The 19486-nt window shown below is 33.2% G+C and overlaps 1 protein-coding gene across 3 annotated transcripts in view; it reads right to left on the reverse strand.

The window, feature by feature from the left end:
• Nucleotides 1–1605: 1605 nt before the first annotated feature.
• LOC124530202 (DNA N6-methyl adenine demethylase) overlaps nt 1606–19486 on the reverse strand; it is a 92666-nt gene continuing 74785 nt past the window's right edge. For all 3 annotated transcript variants that reach the window (XM_047104217.1, XM_047104219.1, XM_047104218.1), the window contains 8 exons: nt 12798–12962; nt 10817–10886; nt 7816–10551; nt 7582–7721; nt 7222–7450; nt 6847–7125; nt 6532–6760; nt 1606–6406 (listed from right to left, as the gene is read on the reverse strand). In XM_047104217.1, the coding sequence (XP_046960173.1) occupies nt 4153–6406; nt 6532–6760; nt 6847–7125; nt 7222–7450; nt 7582–7721; nt 7816–10551; nt 10817–10886; nt 12798–12962 (6102 nt within the window). In that variant the 3' untranslated portion in view covers nt 1606–4152. The remainder of the gene's footprint in view (nt 6407–6531; nt 6761–6846; nt 7126–7221; nt 7451–7581; nt 7722–7815; nt 10552–10816; nt 10887–12797; nt 12963–19486) is intronic.

Below are 19486 nucleotides of genomic sequence, written 5' to 3' on the forward strand. Positions count from 1 at the left end.
CCGTCAACCTATACCATATAAAAAAACCGAACAAATGTTAAGCAATAATTAGAATGAAATAATCTACTTTTATTTTTATACTATATTTTACATTATTTGCAGTGATACAAATCAGGTATTATAAGTCATGCGAACATTCTAGAAGAAAATAAATAACAGTTAAGATAATTTCATACTTCATTATATACCTACTTATAATGGAAGAACTTCTTAGTGATTTCATATCAAAATTCTCCATAAAACAGCAATGTAAATTGAATGTTAATGGCTACATATTAATTAAAAATTTTTATAAATAAAAAAAAACCGCCTTCAAAAATGAACTAAAAAGAAAAAAATAATCAGTTACATCCATATCCAATTTACGATTTTTTAATCACCTCTCAAAGTCGGTGCCAACATTGCTATATATGCATATAGGTACATAATACATACATACAAAAACTAAATCTATTTATTGTATAGATGACACCATTAGACAAACCTTACTATCGATACAAATTAAATGATTTCAATATAGGAATTTATTTACTTTGTTGGCATCGCCTTCAAAAGGTGATTAAAAAATCGTAAATTGGATATGGATGTAACTGATTATTTTTTTCTTTTTAGTTCATTTTTGAAGGCGGTTTTTTTTTTATTTATAAAAATTTATTTACTGCTTTTCAGTGTTGTTTTGTTATTTATAATTACAATTGGTAGTGTTTGTCATTCACTTTAATGCCGTTAATCATTGAGGAGTTCTCCTGGTAGTCCACCATCAGCTAGACTTCATCATAGGCATGTTTACTAACATCATTTGCTTGACGACTATCTTAAAGAAATAGAACTAAGCCCGTAAAATAGTTACTTACTAATAGGTTCTGATTACTAGTTGTGGTCTTCATCATCAGTTCCACTTCATCAAATGTCACTTTTCGTGAGCATATGACCAAGGCACTTTGAATAAAACCGAAATCACTATAGGTGTGCCTATAAAATTTGAGGAGTTCGCTCGATTTCTCCAGGATCCCATCATCAGATCCTGATCTCCTGACAATGGGACCACCTGTAAAACATGCCCTTTCAAACAAAAAAAGAATTGTTAAAATCGGCCCAGCCATCTTCGAGTAATTCGGTAACATACATAAAAAATAAAAAAAAGGACCCGACGAATTGAGAACCTCCTCCTTTTTTTTGAAGTCGGTTAAAAAGGAACGCTTTATGGAAATCGGCGTCAGAAATTACACATAAATACTCAATGAAGATAATGAGTCATTGAAAAAAAAAGTTTTATTTTATTCGTTACAAAATATAATGTATTTTTAGTGACTTAGATTTTAGGCATATTATGCACATATTATTTTATAAGAATGAGATTATTATTGATTATAATAATTTGCAAAAAATATAAAAATTTGAATATTCGTACCCATCAAGAGTCGACTTAACATCCCTATTTTGTTGCCAAAATTTGCATTATAATTTTTTTGAGTAGTTGTTATGCTTCGGCCCATTTGATATGAAATTCAATTCTTTCTGGTATGATAACTATTATGTCTATTGGATTACACTCTATAACTATTAAACTATATAACATTTTATGTGATAAATAAAACAACGAAATGTCTTTTTTAAATTATTATATTAATAAATAATGGTAGTTCTATTTACATGACACATTCTTTTGTTTTGGCAGAAGACAAAATATTATTACACAAATAAGTTCGTCGTAACTGAAACGCAACGAACATAGAATTCGCGTTAGGATACACTTTAGAACTATCCGCATCGGTAAACTCATTATGCATCGTACAATCTTAAAAAAAACTTTTTGGTTACAACATTTAAAAATACTGGTCGTTTTTGGTTTTTGCATATCTATTACTTTTTAAAAAAAATCGACGACACACGTTATTACTACTCTAAAAAATCATTGTTGCGTTCACTTTTAGTTTAACGTCGTGTCGGCGACTCACACACTGAAGAAAGACACATACCAAACAAGCAGTCAAGCACTCGTGAATTAATGGTATATCACAGGTTTCTAGTGTGGCCTAAATGATTTACCTTATAAAAATTAATGTCCACAAGGATTAATATCTACGAAAACAGTTATACAACCTTCCAACAATGCATTCATACAGATACCTACTGCTGATATAAAAAATAAAACGACATAATATCATAAAACATTCGACTTGCTTAATTATTATTTTATAATTACAAGTAAACAAAATCGTGTCAATAATCCGAATGCATTTAAAATCAAAATCTAACTCAAACTTATTTCCGACATCAAAATTTTAATTTTGTTTTTATACACGGTCTCAGCACCACAAATGTTTGAGTTACATCCTTTACACTTTCATCAGATACAATAATTTAAGTTATAGTTTGTGATAAGTTCATGTGATTGCTTCTGATATGTCTCGTCACACAATGCATCAAAAAGTGACCGTACGGACGTTAACATTGACATAAAATCAATAATGGCAAGTTACGGGCATTACAACAAACGATAAAATAATATCAGAATAAATTTAGGCAATTTCTGGTGAGAGCTAAAACTAAGCATTTCCATAAGACTGACGACAAATCGCACCATTCGTTTTTTAATTTAATATTCATCACTCCTACATTACAATGTACATAGACTTCAATGCCTATTATTGCTTAGTTTTTATAAGTTTTGTTCTCAAAACTTCTTTACCTATAAATAATTTCACGTTCCAATAAATTTACCATTCAATAAATACGTACACGTAAAAAATATAAACTATATCAATAGTTTAATCTTTAAAACAAACTTTTTCTTAACCTAATTATATATTAATAACTATTCATCAGTATGTTTTTATTCATTTTCAATAATATGCCTACTTTATAATCTTTCCAAGCGCCTGAATTTTTTCGCAAATACTCTATCTTATAAATGTATGTAATTTATTAATCTTTCTTTTTTAACGTATGAACGTAATTATAACTTTTTTATAATAGCTAAATTAGCAGAACATTACTATACGCACTCGATTCACAAATAAGGTCACATTCAATGGTTCGAAAATGTGTTTTAAATATAAGAATTTCTCTTTTCTGGTGATTGCCAGACGCACAGGCACTCAAGTAAAAAAAGTAAAGAAGGCTCTTGAAACATGCATAAAACAACTGCCCATAATTTAATGTCAAATCGTAAAGCAAATATATTAAATATTAATACCTACTATAACACTAAATTGATACAAAGCAAATGATTTCATAATGATTCACGTAATACAATATAAATAAGTTAAATATTCTAAAAGTTAAAAATACACACCTCTTAACCTAATATAAAAGCACTCGTTACGTTTGTATTATTATAACACATGCTGCCATGATCTTATAATTTTATTCGTAAAACAAAATGCCAAAACAAAACAATCGGATAGGCAGAGGAATGATAATTAAATTATTTAAATAAAGTAACTAATAGACAGATAAAGGTACAAAAATATAAATAAAAACGATCGTCAAACGCGTCCGTCCTTCTCAGCAGGCTAAGCGTTAGCCTCATTGTTGTGTTTTGTACTTTCGCTCTGAATAATGATTATAATGAATAAATTGTAGGGTTAGTATTTCATGAGATCATTGCATCGCATAATAAATTGCTTATGCGTTTAACTAAAAAATGACAAAATATGCAGACAAACCGTACGCTAATGTCATTATTTTACATACAGCATGTAAAAATATAAACTTATTCGAAAATTTCGATTCGCTGATAAAACTAAATACGTCAATATACAAATAATTCTACAGTTACGGCCTAAGAAATACCATAGATACTAACGTAGTAACGTAAGACTAGCTGAAATGCGATAAACACTATTAAAATATAAACTTAAATTACATCTTTGATTAAAAACTCACTCGGTTTACATTGAAAAATACAAGTAATAACGGTAGTCAATTCCAATGTAAATGCAATAAAGGAATTTCATGGGAACAATGGACCAGTTTATCGAAAGTTTGAGAGCTTAAGTTCTATAAATCCAGGAACTACAAAACAATCGTGGAAAGCACTTTCCTCTAGAAGACTTAGATCAAAAGGCATATTAAACCTTATATCGCTACGGAAGGGATTTCACTCCGTCTTTTGGAAGAACACTGCCCTAACGGGCCTGGCTTGCGTCAAGTACCGGACTCTTGGTAAGGACCTGTGACAGTGCAGGGGTGCATGGGGAATAGAGTGGTCCAGGACATTGTTGTTTGTGTGTCCGTCCTCAATCTAATCTGACCACTTTTCTTAGCGGCATTTGTCGCTTCCACTAATGCTGATAGTGAACTGTATCCACCTGGAATTAGATTTTCATTATTTTTCCATTTTTCTGCTGTGGTAATCTGTCTTTGGTCGGGCCCAGGGGTCGTTGCAGGTGACACTGAATTTGAATTGGGACCGGGTGTACTGGGTGTCGATGGGTTTAATCCCAATTTTTTTAACCTCATTTTTTCCTCCCATTCTTCGAGACCATGTTTAGGGCGATTTAAATTTCGGTGTTGATAGAAAACTAATGATATACGTGTCGGGTTTACTCGGTTTGGACTTTTGACAGCCGTGGTGGAATGCATCTCGTGTTTTGCACATTCGAATAACACACTTCCGTGACCTAAAGCTATAGCGACACCTCCCATTTGACTGTCTTTGAAACATTCAAGATTGTCTGATAAGCCTGTAACTTCTCCTATTGGTTCTGCTTTAGGTGGTTCCGGCGGATACGGAATTGAAAAGGGCGGAGGATATAAACACCAATTAGGTGAAGATTGGCACCAATTTGAACTCGGATTCTGATAAAAGTTCGCGGCGAAGTTTGGGTTATATTGGTATCCATAAGAATTGTAGCAATGTGAATTTCTTATTAATTCTTCTCTTTTATACTTTTCGGCATTGTAATATGCTAGACTGTTATAATCGTTGTAGGAATTTTCATAAGGATTATAATGTCCATATGGGTTTGTTGAAAACGGGTAGGCGTTTGTCATTTGAGGATAATTGCTATAACCTTGCATAGAAGTTTGATTACTATAAGCATTTTGATTAATCGGATGGAAATTATTGCCCGTGAATTCAGCCATGGGTTTATTTGAGGATGTGTTTTGCGTTTCATCATGGCTAATAGTATAATTAGTTTGAACTACTGACGTTGGGGGAACTACATTATTCATTCTGATGTCATGCATACTTCTATGTTCATATCCTTGGTTTGTATGATGTCTATCAGATGGAGGATATGGTTTCAAAAAAGTTGAATTTTCCATACCCTCATTTGGGTTGAGATATTGAGACCGAGATGGTGGCCTAGCCTTGGGTACTCGAAATAATGCATTTTCATTTTCATTAACTTGTTCCTTAGATTTGGCTTCCCAGTTTTTAGAATCAGGAGATTTCCACACACTTTTTCGCATTTCGGGGTTAGACATTGTATCATTATTTGGCGATTTAAGTTCTTGAGAAGATGCCGGTGATTCTGGTGTTCTATTTGTTTTTTGGGAAATCTCCGTTAATCTCGGGGAGTTAGGCATATCAAATTCAGGTATTTTCTGTGGTATGTCATTAATAACGTGTTGCTTTTCTGGTTCTGTGTTATTTTTGTATATCTGATCGGAATTTGTATCACTACGATTTGAGTCTGGACTATAATTATTGGGTGGCATATTCAAATGAGCTGTAGTCGAATCAGGGTCTTCCTTAACGACATTGTTAAATATTTCAGTATTATCAAAATCAGGCCACTGCTGTTGAGCTGCATTCATTGGGCCTGAATTATGAGTATTAAATTGTTGATCTCGTTTTTGTAATGCAGGCGTAAAACTCGGTAATTGATTGGGATTTGAATTTTGACAGTTGTTCTCCATTAAAGCAGGAACATGATTCGGATTATAGATGGTACTCTGGTTATGAAGATTGTAACTTTGATCGTAAGGATTGTATGGTGAATCTAACACAGTGCTAGAAATTTGGTTGCTCTGCAACTGTGCATCAGTGAAATTGTCTATCATAGTAGCCATATCAAGTAAAGCAGGATTACCTAAGCTTGCATTCATTAGTCCGGGATTAAGACCGTGCATGTTTGGATTCACGAAGGCGGAATTGTAATGTGGATTATTTGAAAAAGCCGAATTATTCGATTGACTTAAGGCAGGTGTATTAGCCCTAGGTGAAGCACTGCTTTGGCTTCTCGGACTGGCGTTATTTCTGACATCATTTGGCTGTGGAGTTTTAGGTGCAGGTGTTGTACATTGAGGTTTTTTCTGATTGCCTGGACTCTGTTGAGGCGTGTTTGTAGACGAATTATTCGATTCTGAATTTTCATCATCTTTTCTTTTTTTACCATGACGTCTACAGGGTTGCAGAGGAACCGATCGAACTCGCACTTCCATAGGATATCTAAAACATAAAATTCATCTGTCAGCTTTCTATATTGTAATTTGATGGTTTAAATATATACCACGTTATATAGTTGTTATGTATCATGCAATTATTAAAATAAAAAAGTGTACATCACCACTCACTTGTCCAAGACTTCTAGAGCTCCACTTTTCATTTTTTCTTCCTGAGCTTCCTTGGAACCAAACTCATCAGTAGTGTCTAGAACGTAAAGCGGAAGGACATGTAATTGTTCGTCATTAGGTTTTGAAAGTGCACGATGTTTGGCCAGGGTCACGACGGCAGTACAACCGTTGTTCATATTGTGCAGATCTCTATGCGCATGAGCACAAAAATCTATGCAAGCTGTTACCCCTGAAAGTGAATTAAGTAGTTTTATATTTATTTATCTTTATTTGTGTCCTATAATATGGGTCATTAATGGAAAAATTGAATTCTACCTGAAAACGGTCGTCCAGGCTTGAAACCTAATCGGCAATCTGAAGCTTCTTTCTCGAACTGACATTGATTATCAAATGATTTAGGAGCAAGATTCATATACAATGGACTCAAAAGTGTTGCCAGAACGTGCATACGCTCCTCAATCTCGCTCTCCTCAGTTTTGACCGAAAGTCGGAACTTGCGGACAGTTTTTGAACGGGCGTATTTGCATCCATTGTAATACATGGACCAGGAGCAACCGAAACTGTAGGATGCGCCGCATGTTTCTGGATCAAGACCTGAAAGAGAAAATTATTAAAATGATAATGTCTACTTTTTTTATCTTCCCTTTTCTGAAATAAGGCTATAAAAATCCTTATTGACAAGATACTTACCTTGACATGCACATGTTCTGTTTTCGTTTGTTGCACATCTACGTGTTGTTGGCAAACCATATCTATTCAGTTTATGAGATAGCAATGTGTAATCTAAGTCAGCTTCGGATTGTGGAATTCCTTCCCAGGCTACTAAGCACACTACTATCCACGATGTTGCACATTTGTGGCCATTACGAAATTTTACGACGACTAATACTTTTTCTGTATAGTTAGAACGCCGTATGACCTGAAATTAAAAGAATTATATAATTTACAATCCCTTAATTTATTTAATACTTCTCGAATTTTGGTTGAGTTTACGTTACGTACTAATCAATTATAGAAATAGTAAAAAGTGTGTTTGATCCATACACTCACCCACTTAGCCATAGGGCAACCTTGAGCAGTTTTGCCCTCTTTTCCAGTGTAGCAGATTTTTTCAATTCGCAGTTCTTTGCCAGATAGCCCTGTACGTGCTTCAAGATCTTTTCTCAGTTCGGACAATGATGATGATGCTCCTGTAAAAGTAAACATTTTTGATAAAATATTTCGAATCAACTAATAAATATTTATTATAAATATTCTTTAAAATATTAAAAACATTTCACTTACCTAAATGAGTGTAGTAACTGCCCGGTTCTGGAGGATTTTTGTCTGCAGGGAAACAATTGCAATCTGGTACTTCGGTCCTCGAATTATTTTTTAACCTTTCCAAATTGTCCAAATATTCCTTAGAATAATTGAATTGATTTTCCTTTGTATGTTTGATATGTGATTCAGGCACTGGAGTGCCGGGCTTAGATTGGTTTTTAGAATCTGTTTTATCAGTATTATCAGCATCGTCTTCAAGAATTTCATCTTTAGTTTGAAGACCGGGACAAGCTCCATCTCTTAGATGTTCTGGTGGAGGATTTTTTGTGGATCCCTGTCTACAACAAGCGTAGCCTATTTCATTTCTAATAGACACTGGTCCTCCTTCCCCTGTAAACATGTATGGTTCATTTCTCGGTGGACCATAGTTCAAATTTTTATATATCTTGTGTCCAGGTGGTGAATGTTCTGATTTAATTTGTTCTATATAGTAAGGTGGTTTGGGATCAATAGGGATGTTCTGTTCAGAATTTTCCGATTCTTTTTCATGTCTAGTTTCATAATTTCTATTATATTTCTGAAAACCTAAACTCTCTTGTATCCTTGGGATTTGTGCGTAAACATCACTTTTATTATTTTTTCTTTCATAAGGACTATTCTGAAAGTTCTGATAGATCTGAGGTTTCTGGTTAAAGTTCTCATGTTTTATTGTTGATATTGGCGGTAAAGCCGTTACTTGGCCTTGTCTGGAAGAAATGTTGTTTGAATATTCTTTATAAGAAATATTCGCAAGCGTTTCGTTTGGTTTGGAATACACGTTTTGATTCAAATGTCTTTGAGGTTCTATTTTAATTGGATCTTTGAAATACTGGAAGTTATCTGGTATTTCTAATTTAGGTATTAGAGGTGCTACTGGATGTCTAAGTTTAGGATCATAAGGTTCTCTATCATAAGCTCTCTTTTGTGCGTTTACATCACGCGGGGATGCGCAATTTTGTTGATTAATATCAGATACTGGTCCAATTAGCATCTTTGATTGAAAATCTTTGCTATCTTGTTGATTATAACTTAAATTACTATCACTACCGTACATTTCTGCATATTTTTGCGCGTCATATGGTATATTTGAATATCCTCCATATTGTGGTCTCATATCTGTGTAAGACGGTAATTTTTGCGATGTTTGTTTTACAGTCTTAGACAAGTTGTTTTTTTCATAACTTTTCGAGACTTCCGTCCCCCCCTCCCATACGTGGTGGCCACCACCTCCGAAGTCACCCAAACCATAAGCGTGGGTGTTTTGTGAATAATTACCAGTGACAGATATACCCTGTTCACCTATACGGTAATTATCTCGGAGATGGTGGCTATACGATAAAAAATGACCGGTGTTATTTCTATCTTCAGTAACCCCACTTTTTCTATCATCGATAACGCGAGGGGGTCCCTCTCCGGGGTCGCCTTTATCTGGTGGTGTATTTGTGCCATCTCTTATATGGTTCTGTTTATTTAATATCATTGTTTTTAATCTAGAATTTAAGTTAACCCTGTCTGATTGAGAGAACATCTGCTGCTCGGCTTCTTCTTGTCTGTGTTGCTGCATTTGTTGATTTTGAATTTGCTGGTTTTGATGGTTTTGAATTTGATTTTGTATCTGTTGCTGTTGATTCTGCATCTGATTAATTTGTTGTTGGTTTTGCATTTGTTGATGGTTTTGGAGCTGTTGTTGATTCTGTAATTGTTGCTGATGTTGATTTTGCATCTGTTGGTTTTGTAGCTGTTGTTGATTTTGTAGCTGCTGTTGATTTTGTAGCTGTTGTTGACTTTGTATTTGTTGTTGGCTTTGTATTTGTTGTTGTTGGCTTTGTATTTGTTGTTGACTTTGTATTTGTTGTTGATTTTGTATCTGCTGTTGATTTTGCAATTGTTGATTTTGCAGCTGCTGTTGATTTTGCATCTGTTGTTGATTTTGTAACTGTTGTTGATTTTGTAGTTGTTGTTGATTTTGTAGTTGTTGTTGATTTTGTAGTTGTTGTTGATTTTGCAATTGTTGTTGATTTTGTATTCTTTGGTTATGTTGCCATTGACGTTGCTGCCAATCGTTTTGGTTCTGCCCTTGTCCATTTTCCGTATACTGCCCGCTAGTATAGTTGCCCGGATACCCGTTACAATCTAGTGAAGCTCGCGGACCGTTGCTCCCCTGCAGGTATCCAGGCTCGGCGTTTCCCGAATGCTGTCCATTCGAGGCATTTTGTTCTTGTCTCTCTCCCTCATTACTCGTATCACCTGTGCCATTTTCTCCATTATTGTACTCCTCCGCATGATCTGCCGTATACTCGGTTCGATCATAGTTTTGTTGACTAACAGTGTAGACAGGAGTACCAGATGTAGCCACTGAACTTTGATAAGAGGCAGCTGAAGCAGGCCTGGAATCATTGCCAGTGGTAACTCCAGGAGTAGGAGCCTGTTGTGCATATTGTTGTTGATACTCAGTCGTATAAAGTGGAGCTCGCGGTGATGGTACGGGAGTATACGCTCCACGGTTCGATGGTGGTCGTTGGGCTGGAATAGTTTGAACTCCAGCTGGATAATAAGCATTGTTTGTGACGTCAAACGTAGTAGCGACGTTTTGGACGGTGTACGTGGTGTTGGCTTGGTAATGAGGAGATGTTGCGTAAGGGGTATGATTTCCTTGATAGTCTAAGGTCGTTTGGCCAGTCTGGGTGGGAAGCTGCTGTATAAATTGATTCTGCCAACCTGCAAAATTTTATTTAGAACATGTTTTAATCCACATTTGAAAAACGTTGTAGTAGAAAGTAACAAAGTTGTAAATGCAGATCTTGTCATTAAAATACTGTTCATTAGAGCGATGTCGGTTAGCTAATCTGCTGTCAGCGTTAATTATAATTTTTATGTATAGTATACGTCCTTGTAAAAATATTTTTAAGTTTAGACGGCTTTAGGCAGCGGAGTTTAATTTGCTCGAATAAAATTTTAATGAATAGTAAACACTAGCACGTACCTTGTGAAGGATCTGTTTGCCAGGCTGTAGGGAATCTGTTTGGGTCACCCGCGTAAAATGGCATTGGGGCCTGCAAAAAAAAGTTAAAGTTTTCATACTGTTCTGTGAGTTATTGATTTATAATTAAAAACTTATCTATGTTCGAACTCATAGCAATCGGCTTGGAGGCGCCATATGCTAAGTGGGTCAAGGCCGTGCGAGGACCTCGGACATTGTTTACCTAATTACCTGTGAACTGCCCTAACGTAATCACGCATCGAGGTCGACAAACTATGTATTTATGTCCAATGGCAAATACAACGAATGCTATATAAAAATAGATTTATTTATTATAAAATGGTGTTTTTATTCGAGTGGACTTTAGAGAACTTTATGTTTTGATTTATTTTATTTTATTGACTATGTATCCATTTATCTATTATAAGAAATTTATCTTATAAGACTATGTTTTGTCATAAGCGTTAATATTACAAAAGCAAAACATACAACGAGCCAATTTAATTTATATTCTGCCGGTGACCTATTGCGAGATGTTTTTTCGCAAAGAAAAAGAACTTAACATAAGTTTTTATAAGTGGAGTTTAATTTTCTTAGGAAAAATTTATTCTCATTTTGAAGGTAACTTTTGATATGGACGGGTATTTAATATTCTTGTTAAACATATTTCTTATTTTAATGCTACGACGTTTAGTCTTAGTCATAAAGGTAGTATTTTTTTAACATAACTAAAAGTTGTGACTCAAAATATAAATTTATTGAAAACAGAAAGATGTTTTAGAGATATTATTAAATTATAAAACATAAGTTCCAAAATTAAGGAAAGGCGCCGAGCAAACATGTTATAGCATTAGTCGGTTTTATAACAGTTGAACTTTGAAGATTTTAATTTCTTTACAAAACAGGAGCTTTGCGAAGTTGAAATTTCATTAACGAACGTTCCGCCACGACACGAACTTAATTGTTTGCTTCGTTAATGAATGTGGGTTTTATTGTTTTTATAATCACATGAACAATTTAAATAAAATATTTTATAATGTAATGTAAATTCACAATTTAAAAGAATTTTATTTGACTCCTCGTATCTAGCTAACTGTTAGTTTGAGATTGTCAAATTTTTAATACTACAAATAACATGCATCGAGTATACGCCATATTCACAAGTACAGGAAATATGTCCGCTTGTAAAACTACTTGCGAACGATATAAAATGCGTCGAGTTTCGATTGGGGACGATAAATTGGGCGCGACTGTGCCCGGAATTGCTCAAGTTTGAGCGTCGGTGCAAATCAACTGTTGAAACTTTTTTGTCATGTTACTTATGTATGGAAGCAATGTTGAATTCCATTTTTTATTTACTAGATTTGTTAATGAACATTTTTCGTTCTTTGATGTTCTGTAAAAAAAAGATCTTCCCTTTTAAACTCCAAAAGGATCGAGAATGTTTTATGCATGGAAAAACATTACCATAATAATTTACGATATTTATCTACATATTTTAGCAGTTCGTATCATACAGTTATTTGAGAGAATAATTCGAAATAATTTAATCGCGTTAAAATGAATTTCGGAGACAAACGAACTGCTTAAACTGAATTATAATTATGAAGCGGTTGACTTTGTTTTTGTATTGTAGAAAGATGTAATAGGGTAAAGATAAACAAATTAAACAGTTTCTTTGACGGGACCTCGCATATTTCATTTACAAGAAATTTGATTTAACGTCACCATGAATAGATAATTTATGTATTATATTGTTTCGGCTGCTTTTAAGATGTTTGAAATAAGGCTTATTAGATTTCAAGTTTAAAACTCTGATTGTTTTGAGGGAGCTTTTAAGCTATTTCTAATATTTTTGATTACTTAATCTTTAATACTTATTTGTTTATACGGACCATGTATGTATAATAGAAAAGGGTATAATTTTCAGCGATTACGAAAACTGTCATTGCTAATATTGATTTGGCTGTATTTTGAAACATACCATGGGTTGGCTTGGATGTTCCTGTTTCATGGCCGGTGTGGTGGCTGGTGCAGGACTAGGGGCAGCGGGCGCAGCAGGGCCCGGAGATGCGGCGGCTGGCAGTCCAGGGCTTAACCCGACCGCTGAAGACACTCCTCCGCCCAAAGGCTTACGACCGCGATAGCTCTGTAATTTTTAGTTGCTAGCGTTAGAACTCTAGTAAGAGGTAAATATATATTTGCTATATCTGTTATAAAATACATTTATAATCGTTAGCAAAACCTAAAACCATCTAACGTATTAAAATTTAAGGCCAAATAATATTAAATCACGTCTTCAAAAAGGCTATAAAAGACTGAACAGTGTCGTTCTTTAGAGATTATTCCTTTTCAAAGCAGGTCTCTGATTGGCGCATCCGACCGACCAGCCATCCGAGATCCATACACGCCCGTTCGTAACATCAAATTGGAAATAGAAAATTGAAGATTACAAGTCGTGTGTCATTATTTTATATTACGAGATGTAATGACCCTAATTTGCGGTGATTATTATATTATTTTGACCCTTTTAAGTGAGTAGAAACGTGTGAAAGAAATGCTATTTTATTTTCTCTTCGTGTTATTATCAAATGTTGTTATTTAATTTAAACATCATAATACTAGTATTACAATGTGTTTTCAAGGTTTTTTATATACTTGTAAGTTTTGATTTTTTATTGCTTTATTATTTTCTTATTATGAATTGTTTACGTTATGTATATTTCTATGACTGCACTATTAATTAACTACATATATGAAATAGTAAGGTATATTTCATGCAAGCGTCTTCGTAACGTAATCGTGAAAACCGCAAATGATGTTTGCGCTAAGATTCGTGAACGTTATAAAAATTCTAGTCAAACTGAATCAGCAAGCAGAAAGTATTGAATATTAAAGAACATCTAGCATATTAAGATTTCAACAAAAATTTTAAGGTTCTAATATCAATTAACAAAAAAAAAACTTTTTATAACCGAAAACAAATTTCACGGCAATTTAATTTTAAAAGCTGTAACGTAATGATAGAATAAGGATGAAATGAGTGTTGATTATATACATGGTGTGCAAACAATAGTGCGATCGGAATAATATTAGGTTATTTCAGTTATTGTGTTCATTCACCGTGAGACGATTAAGAGTCTGTTTCGGATCGTTGCAGTTATAACGTGCTTTGTTAGCATGTGTTCAGATATTTATTAAATGTCGAGGAATTAATTCTGGAACTATCCAATTACGTTATAGAGAGTTAGTTTTGTTAAGAAATATTAATGGTATTTGATAATTTATTTATTTATAATTATTTAACTTCTTGGTGGTAGGGCTTTGTGCAAGCCCGCCTGGGTAGGTACCACCCACTCATCAGATATTCTACCGCTAAACAACAGTACCCAGTATTGTTGTGTTCCGGTTCCAGGCACAAGAGACATAGCATCTTAGTTCCCAAGGTTGGTGGCACATTGACGCTGTAAGGAATAGTTAATATTTCTTACAGCTTCATTGTCTATGTGATGTGTGGTGATAGTGACCACTTACCATCAGGTGGCCCATATGCTCGTCCGCCAACCTATACCATAAAACCATTTTTTAATTATTTAGGAGCAAAGTTCTTTTTCCTAAAAAGGTGATTATTATATACTACAACTTCGCTTTGAGAAGATATTTTGTTAATTTGCCAAAAATCGACCACTTAAACCATTCATATCATATTCATTCGTCTAATATAGTTTTATATTCCATACCGATTATTATGAATTTTACGTTTAGGCGCTGTTTTTTTTCAAATTTATTCAACCAATTTGTAAAAAAAAACATTCCGGGTGGTAAGATCTTTAAAATTATTACAAAAGCCAAGTATAAAATTTTACCTGAAGAATGATAATAAAAGATTCATGAAGCGTAAAAAGAAGTCTATTTCGGTTCATTAAAAGCGATTGCGATCGGAGACCAGCTGATGGTTGAAGCTGTTAGTTTATAAATTATTATTGCTCCATTATATTGTAATATCATATTTCCAACAATGCTGACTTTACTCTTGTGTAAGTATTGGATTATACTTAATAATAGTGCTCGACGAGATTATTCAATTAAAGCGGAAAAACTTAGTTTCGTTTTATATAATTTCGTAATAAAAAGGTTGTATATCAAATTTCTTTGAATGTTTTATACCTGGACGTAGAGAATAACGTAATTCTATTAAAAAAAATATAAGCCGTGTGCCACGAAGTTTTATTTTTATTTCACTTTGAGTAATTTTGCGTTATGTGAGTTTTAATACATATATTTGTTTAACAGTTTACGTCAAACATGAACCTCTTGAGATTCGTGGACTGTTAATAGGAAACTATAATTTAAATTATATTTCTCTAAAGGTGTATGCACATCGCGAACAATAAGTCAAAATTTAGGCCTGTGCGACAAAGGCCGTCCATTAACAACAAACAAAAGCTCATTGTTGAGCCACAACTTGCCCCGCAAACTCTGCTTTTGTGTAACTTTGTGTAAGCGCCTTTAGCTTTAATTTTAATTGCCTTTATGATAAATTTATAGAATATTATGAAAATTGTCATTGTTTTAGAAACATTTTGTTGGATTTTTTTTAGTAAAAATATGTAAATGTAATTGAAATAATATTATAATAACAATCCAATTTCGAAAGCGCTTAATGAATACACATTATTTAACCTACACAAAATACTATTTTTGTAAATATAATGTACTCGTATAGAGCTGCAGGTGTATTGAAAATCGCAGTCCGGTCTGCCGAAGGTCACAGTAACTTTGATCTTTTTGGCATCGTATCAAAACGCGTAAATTAACAATTTTGTGTGACTTAAGAATTAATTTCGAGCGATTGTTTGCTTTTAAAACATGATTTGCGGTCCATATACATTATAATGATTGGTTATTATTAGCCGACGCTAGATGGCAAACTAATTACTCAACACTACTCTTTGAAAACAAACCAGTCAAAAGACATAAAATAATATTGTGAACATGTATTTAAACATATTTTCTATTTTTTAACAAACATGCGAAGGTACATTTGCGGCCTCGTTAGATAGTGTTATCAGCAGAAGCGATGGTTTCCGTCTAAAATAACTAATTAATCACAAGCACCGTAACATAGTGAAAATAGGACGCGATAAATCTAGTCCCAAGGAAAAATATATTTTTTACTTGATAGTTGGTTCATTATTAAAGGTCATATACTACGCTATAAAGATTAATTAGTGAAAATTATAATACAACCTTATTAAGTGATATACATATTCACACTACAACTATACCTCATGAGCGCATCTTTAACAACCTAGCCTATCACGAGATTCGTACTGAGATTTTATTTCAATGATGTAATATAGGACAGTTTAAGCGTAATTATAAAACACCTGGATTTAATAAAAATTTTACTGTAGCACGATGAACTCAAACAGCTCTATAAACAGCGTCGCTTTGAAGGTTCTAATATTATTATATATATGTAGTATATGACCTAAAAAAAAATTTCAGAACCATCTACCACGTTTTAAACAAATAAAAGTTTAAAATGGGTGCGTTTGGAGGAAATGCTAATCTCTCACCACGATCTTTGATAAAACAGGATAGTAAAAAGCTCGAAATTGCGAATATATGTAAATATAGCGGCAGAGAAAGGTCATATTTTAGGCAAAATGCGCCGCGGGCAATAAACGGGTCTCATTACAAAAATATTATTCAGCTATTCCGCAAATGTTTTAAATGGAAAACGTTGATTTTAGCGTGGAATTCGTCGCTTTGTATGTTTAATGTGTAGTTCTGGTGCTTTTCGTGTTCTGATATAAAATTTAAAATGAAAAAACACGATGATTCTAAAATAAAAAATAAAGGAAACATAATACGAACAAAAGAAACGACGACGATGAAAGAAACTCATGGACTGAATGTTTCTATCTAAAATTGTTGGACGGCGTAAAAGATCTAAAAAAAAATTTAAATCGATGGAAAAGTCGTTTGTAGTAAAGACAACCACGTGACCTAACGTAGCCTAGCCAATTTCTACTATGTATGTATCGCCAAAGAACAACAATAGGCCACGGTATACTAGATTAAAAATATTAAGTAAGTGTGTACAAAATTTATGCTCAATCGCTGAGGTGAACCTGTATAAAATCAGCTTCAAGATTTGACCCACGCATATCAATAGGTTAATTAAAATAAAAGTTCATAAAAAATAATTTGACGTCTTAGAAAATACAATTTAATAACGTAACAGCACATGTTACGTTAGCAAAACATTTATTGTTTTACTCGTAATCGTATATTACTTGTGACATTTACAAATTTACATGTTTTGTTTGGCGCAGCGAGGAACCGGAGCGTAGATTTCTTTGTTTTATGTTTCAAAATACGTTTTGATTTACATTTTCCCTATACAATCTATTATTAAGTATAATTAAATTACTTCTGTAATTAATACGTTTATATATTGGTATAGGATTTTTTACTTTCACTTACAGTATTAGTAGCGAAATACTCGCGTGAATGTAATCGGATTATATATGTATTTATCGACGGTCAATTCAAACATACATGCCTCATACAAACAGATGAGATACCAGATTGGTTCTAATTAAAACTAGTGAAAATATTGTCAGTTTACCATGCATATTCTGATTTAAAATTAAGTATAGCGATAACAAAAAAAAATCATATTTACATTCAAAGTAACGCGTTATTCTTATAAACCATGAAAGTGACTTATCACCAATAACTATGATAAAGCAATGTAACCTACATAACGTACCTATTGTGACAGTTTTAGTCTGATTTGAACGTTGTGTCTTAGAAATAAAGTTCAAAATGAGTCGGCCGTTACGTACGTGACTCGGGAGTACGTGGTCAGAACACGTGTGTAACCACGTTGGCCGATATTTATTCCTGCCCAAGGCGGGAGTGCTTGTACAAAACGCCACATTGTGTTATAGTTGCATTCTGATTTATAACTAATATCATATCACAGAAAGACTATTATTACCTGTACTCAATAGTGATATTATTGTGTACACCCAACTTACGTCTTTTATGTGCTTGATTAACAGTGTAATTAAAAACATGTGTTCGATTCTGAAGTGTAATGTCATTACTCAGAAACAAAACAGAGTTTCCCTATTAATTGTATGAAAATGTTAAGGGAAAAAATGTTTTCATACGAAAAATTGAATGCCTATTGTTATGGAACAGTCCATCTTTCAAGTAATGCTATCTCTATCTCATGTATAATGAATAAGAGAGATAACTACATAAGATATACCGTGTGTATGTAGGTTTTCTAACAATCGTACACTGTGTTAGTTGTATGGAAGATTGTTTATGGGAAGAGAGACACAGAAAAGAGGTCAAGTCTTTGTGTATGATTTCGAGTGAATCTGCATAATAATAGAAGATTATCATCATTTTACAGTGTAACAAATGGTATAGATAAATATAGGAATAATACTCATTTATGGATGAAGACATACAAGATCAATCTAGAAACCATAGTTGGCTTGTGTTTATTGTAATTTCAAACAATTATTTTTGCTACGATTTAAGTAACAAATCTTAAAAAATATTTATGTTATTATATTGATTATAGTAAGAAAGTCCTTATCTACTTCTACGTCCCAGAAATACGTTCGCTTACGATGATGGTTGGTTTACTCACCTTTTCATCCCCCTTAGGAATTGTTTACGCAAATTCGGTTACAATAATGCGGTTTCCGTTACATTTACAAACTTTACACATGTCAATGTCATTCATACAATTTAGTCACAAATAATCTCAATCAATTAAAAGGAGATGTTAACTTAACATGTAAGAACTTTTTAATTTCAATACATTATATATAAATAATGTTCGTTATCATCGTAGTAACACCGGTATATTCATTTTGGTAAATGTTAGTATATAATATTTAGTAATAGGATATTAGATATGACATTGACATATAACATATTAATCAGGTTTATTTTGATAATTAATTAAGAACTAGACTTATTTAAGCAGTTTGTATACATACCTATATATTTGTTAATACCACAAAAATAGTTCAAGGTGACCTCGTTTAAATGTTCGACGTACAAAAAGAATAATAATTATAATGGCCTATTTGGTATTAAAGCGTTACGATTCACTAGGATTTTAGTGCTTTTCTCGCTTAGATTTCGTATAGGCTATTTTGGAGGTTACTCATTATACAAAAATAAAAACAGAGTGAAATATTGAATAAAACTATACTATGTCTTTTACGTAACTTTTAGATTCGACGGTAATTTCATTGAAAACTTTATAATACATACATACGAACGACAAATAAAATCGCTAGTTAATGAAATAAAATTGAATCGTTTATATTTAATTACGTCATTCATTGATACCATTTAAATAATTTGAAGGCTATTTGTATTGTGCCACGATTGGCTCCTTAACCTTCCTAGTTGAGTCTATTATGATCTTGAATTGATTGCTTCCGCACGTTACATAGTTATAGGTCTCAGAGTCAATTTTAATCCAATTATGACTAATATCTGTCTACACTCTTTTGAGTTTTAAGATAGTTCGAGACACGAAACGTGGAAAATATTTTTTTTTTATATTAATCAAATAATAGCGACAGTTTCATCATTTATAAATGCTTTGCCGTTTAAAAAACA

Source organism: Vanessa cardui, chromosome 6 (genome assembly GCF_905220365.1).
Source record: "Vanessa cardui chromosome 6, ilVanCard2.1, whole genome shotgun sequence".
NCBI classification, from domain to species: domain Eukaryota; kingdom Metazoa; phylum Arthropoda; class Insecta; order Lepidoptera; family Nymphalidae; genus Vanessa; species Vanessa cardui.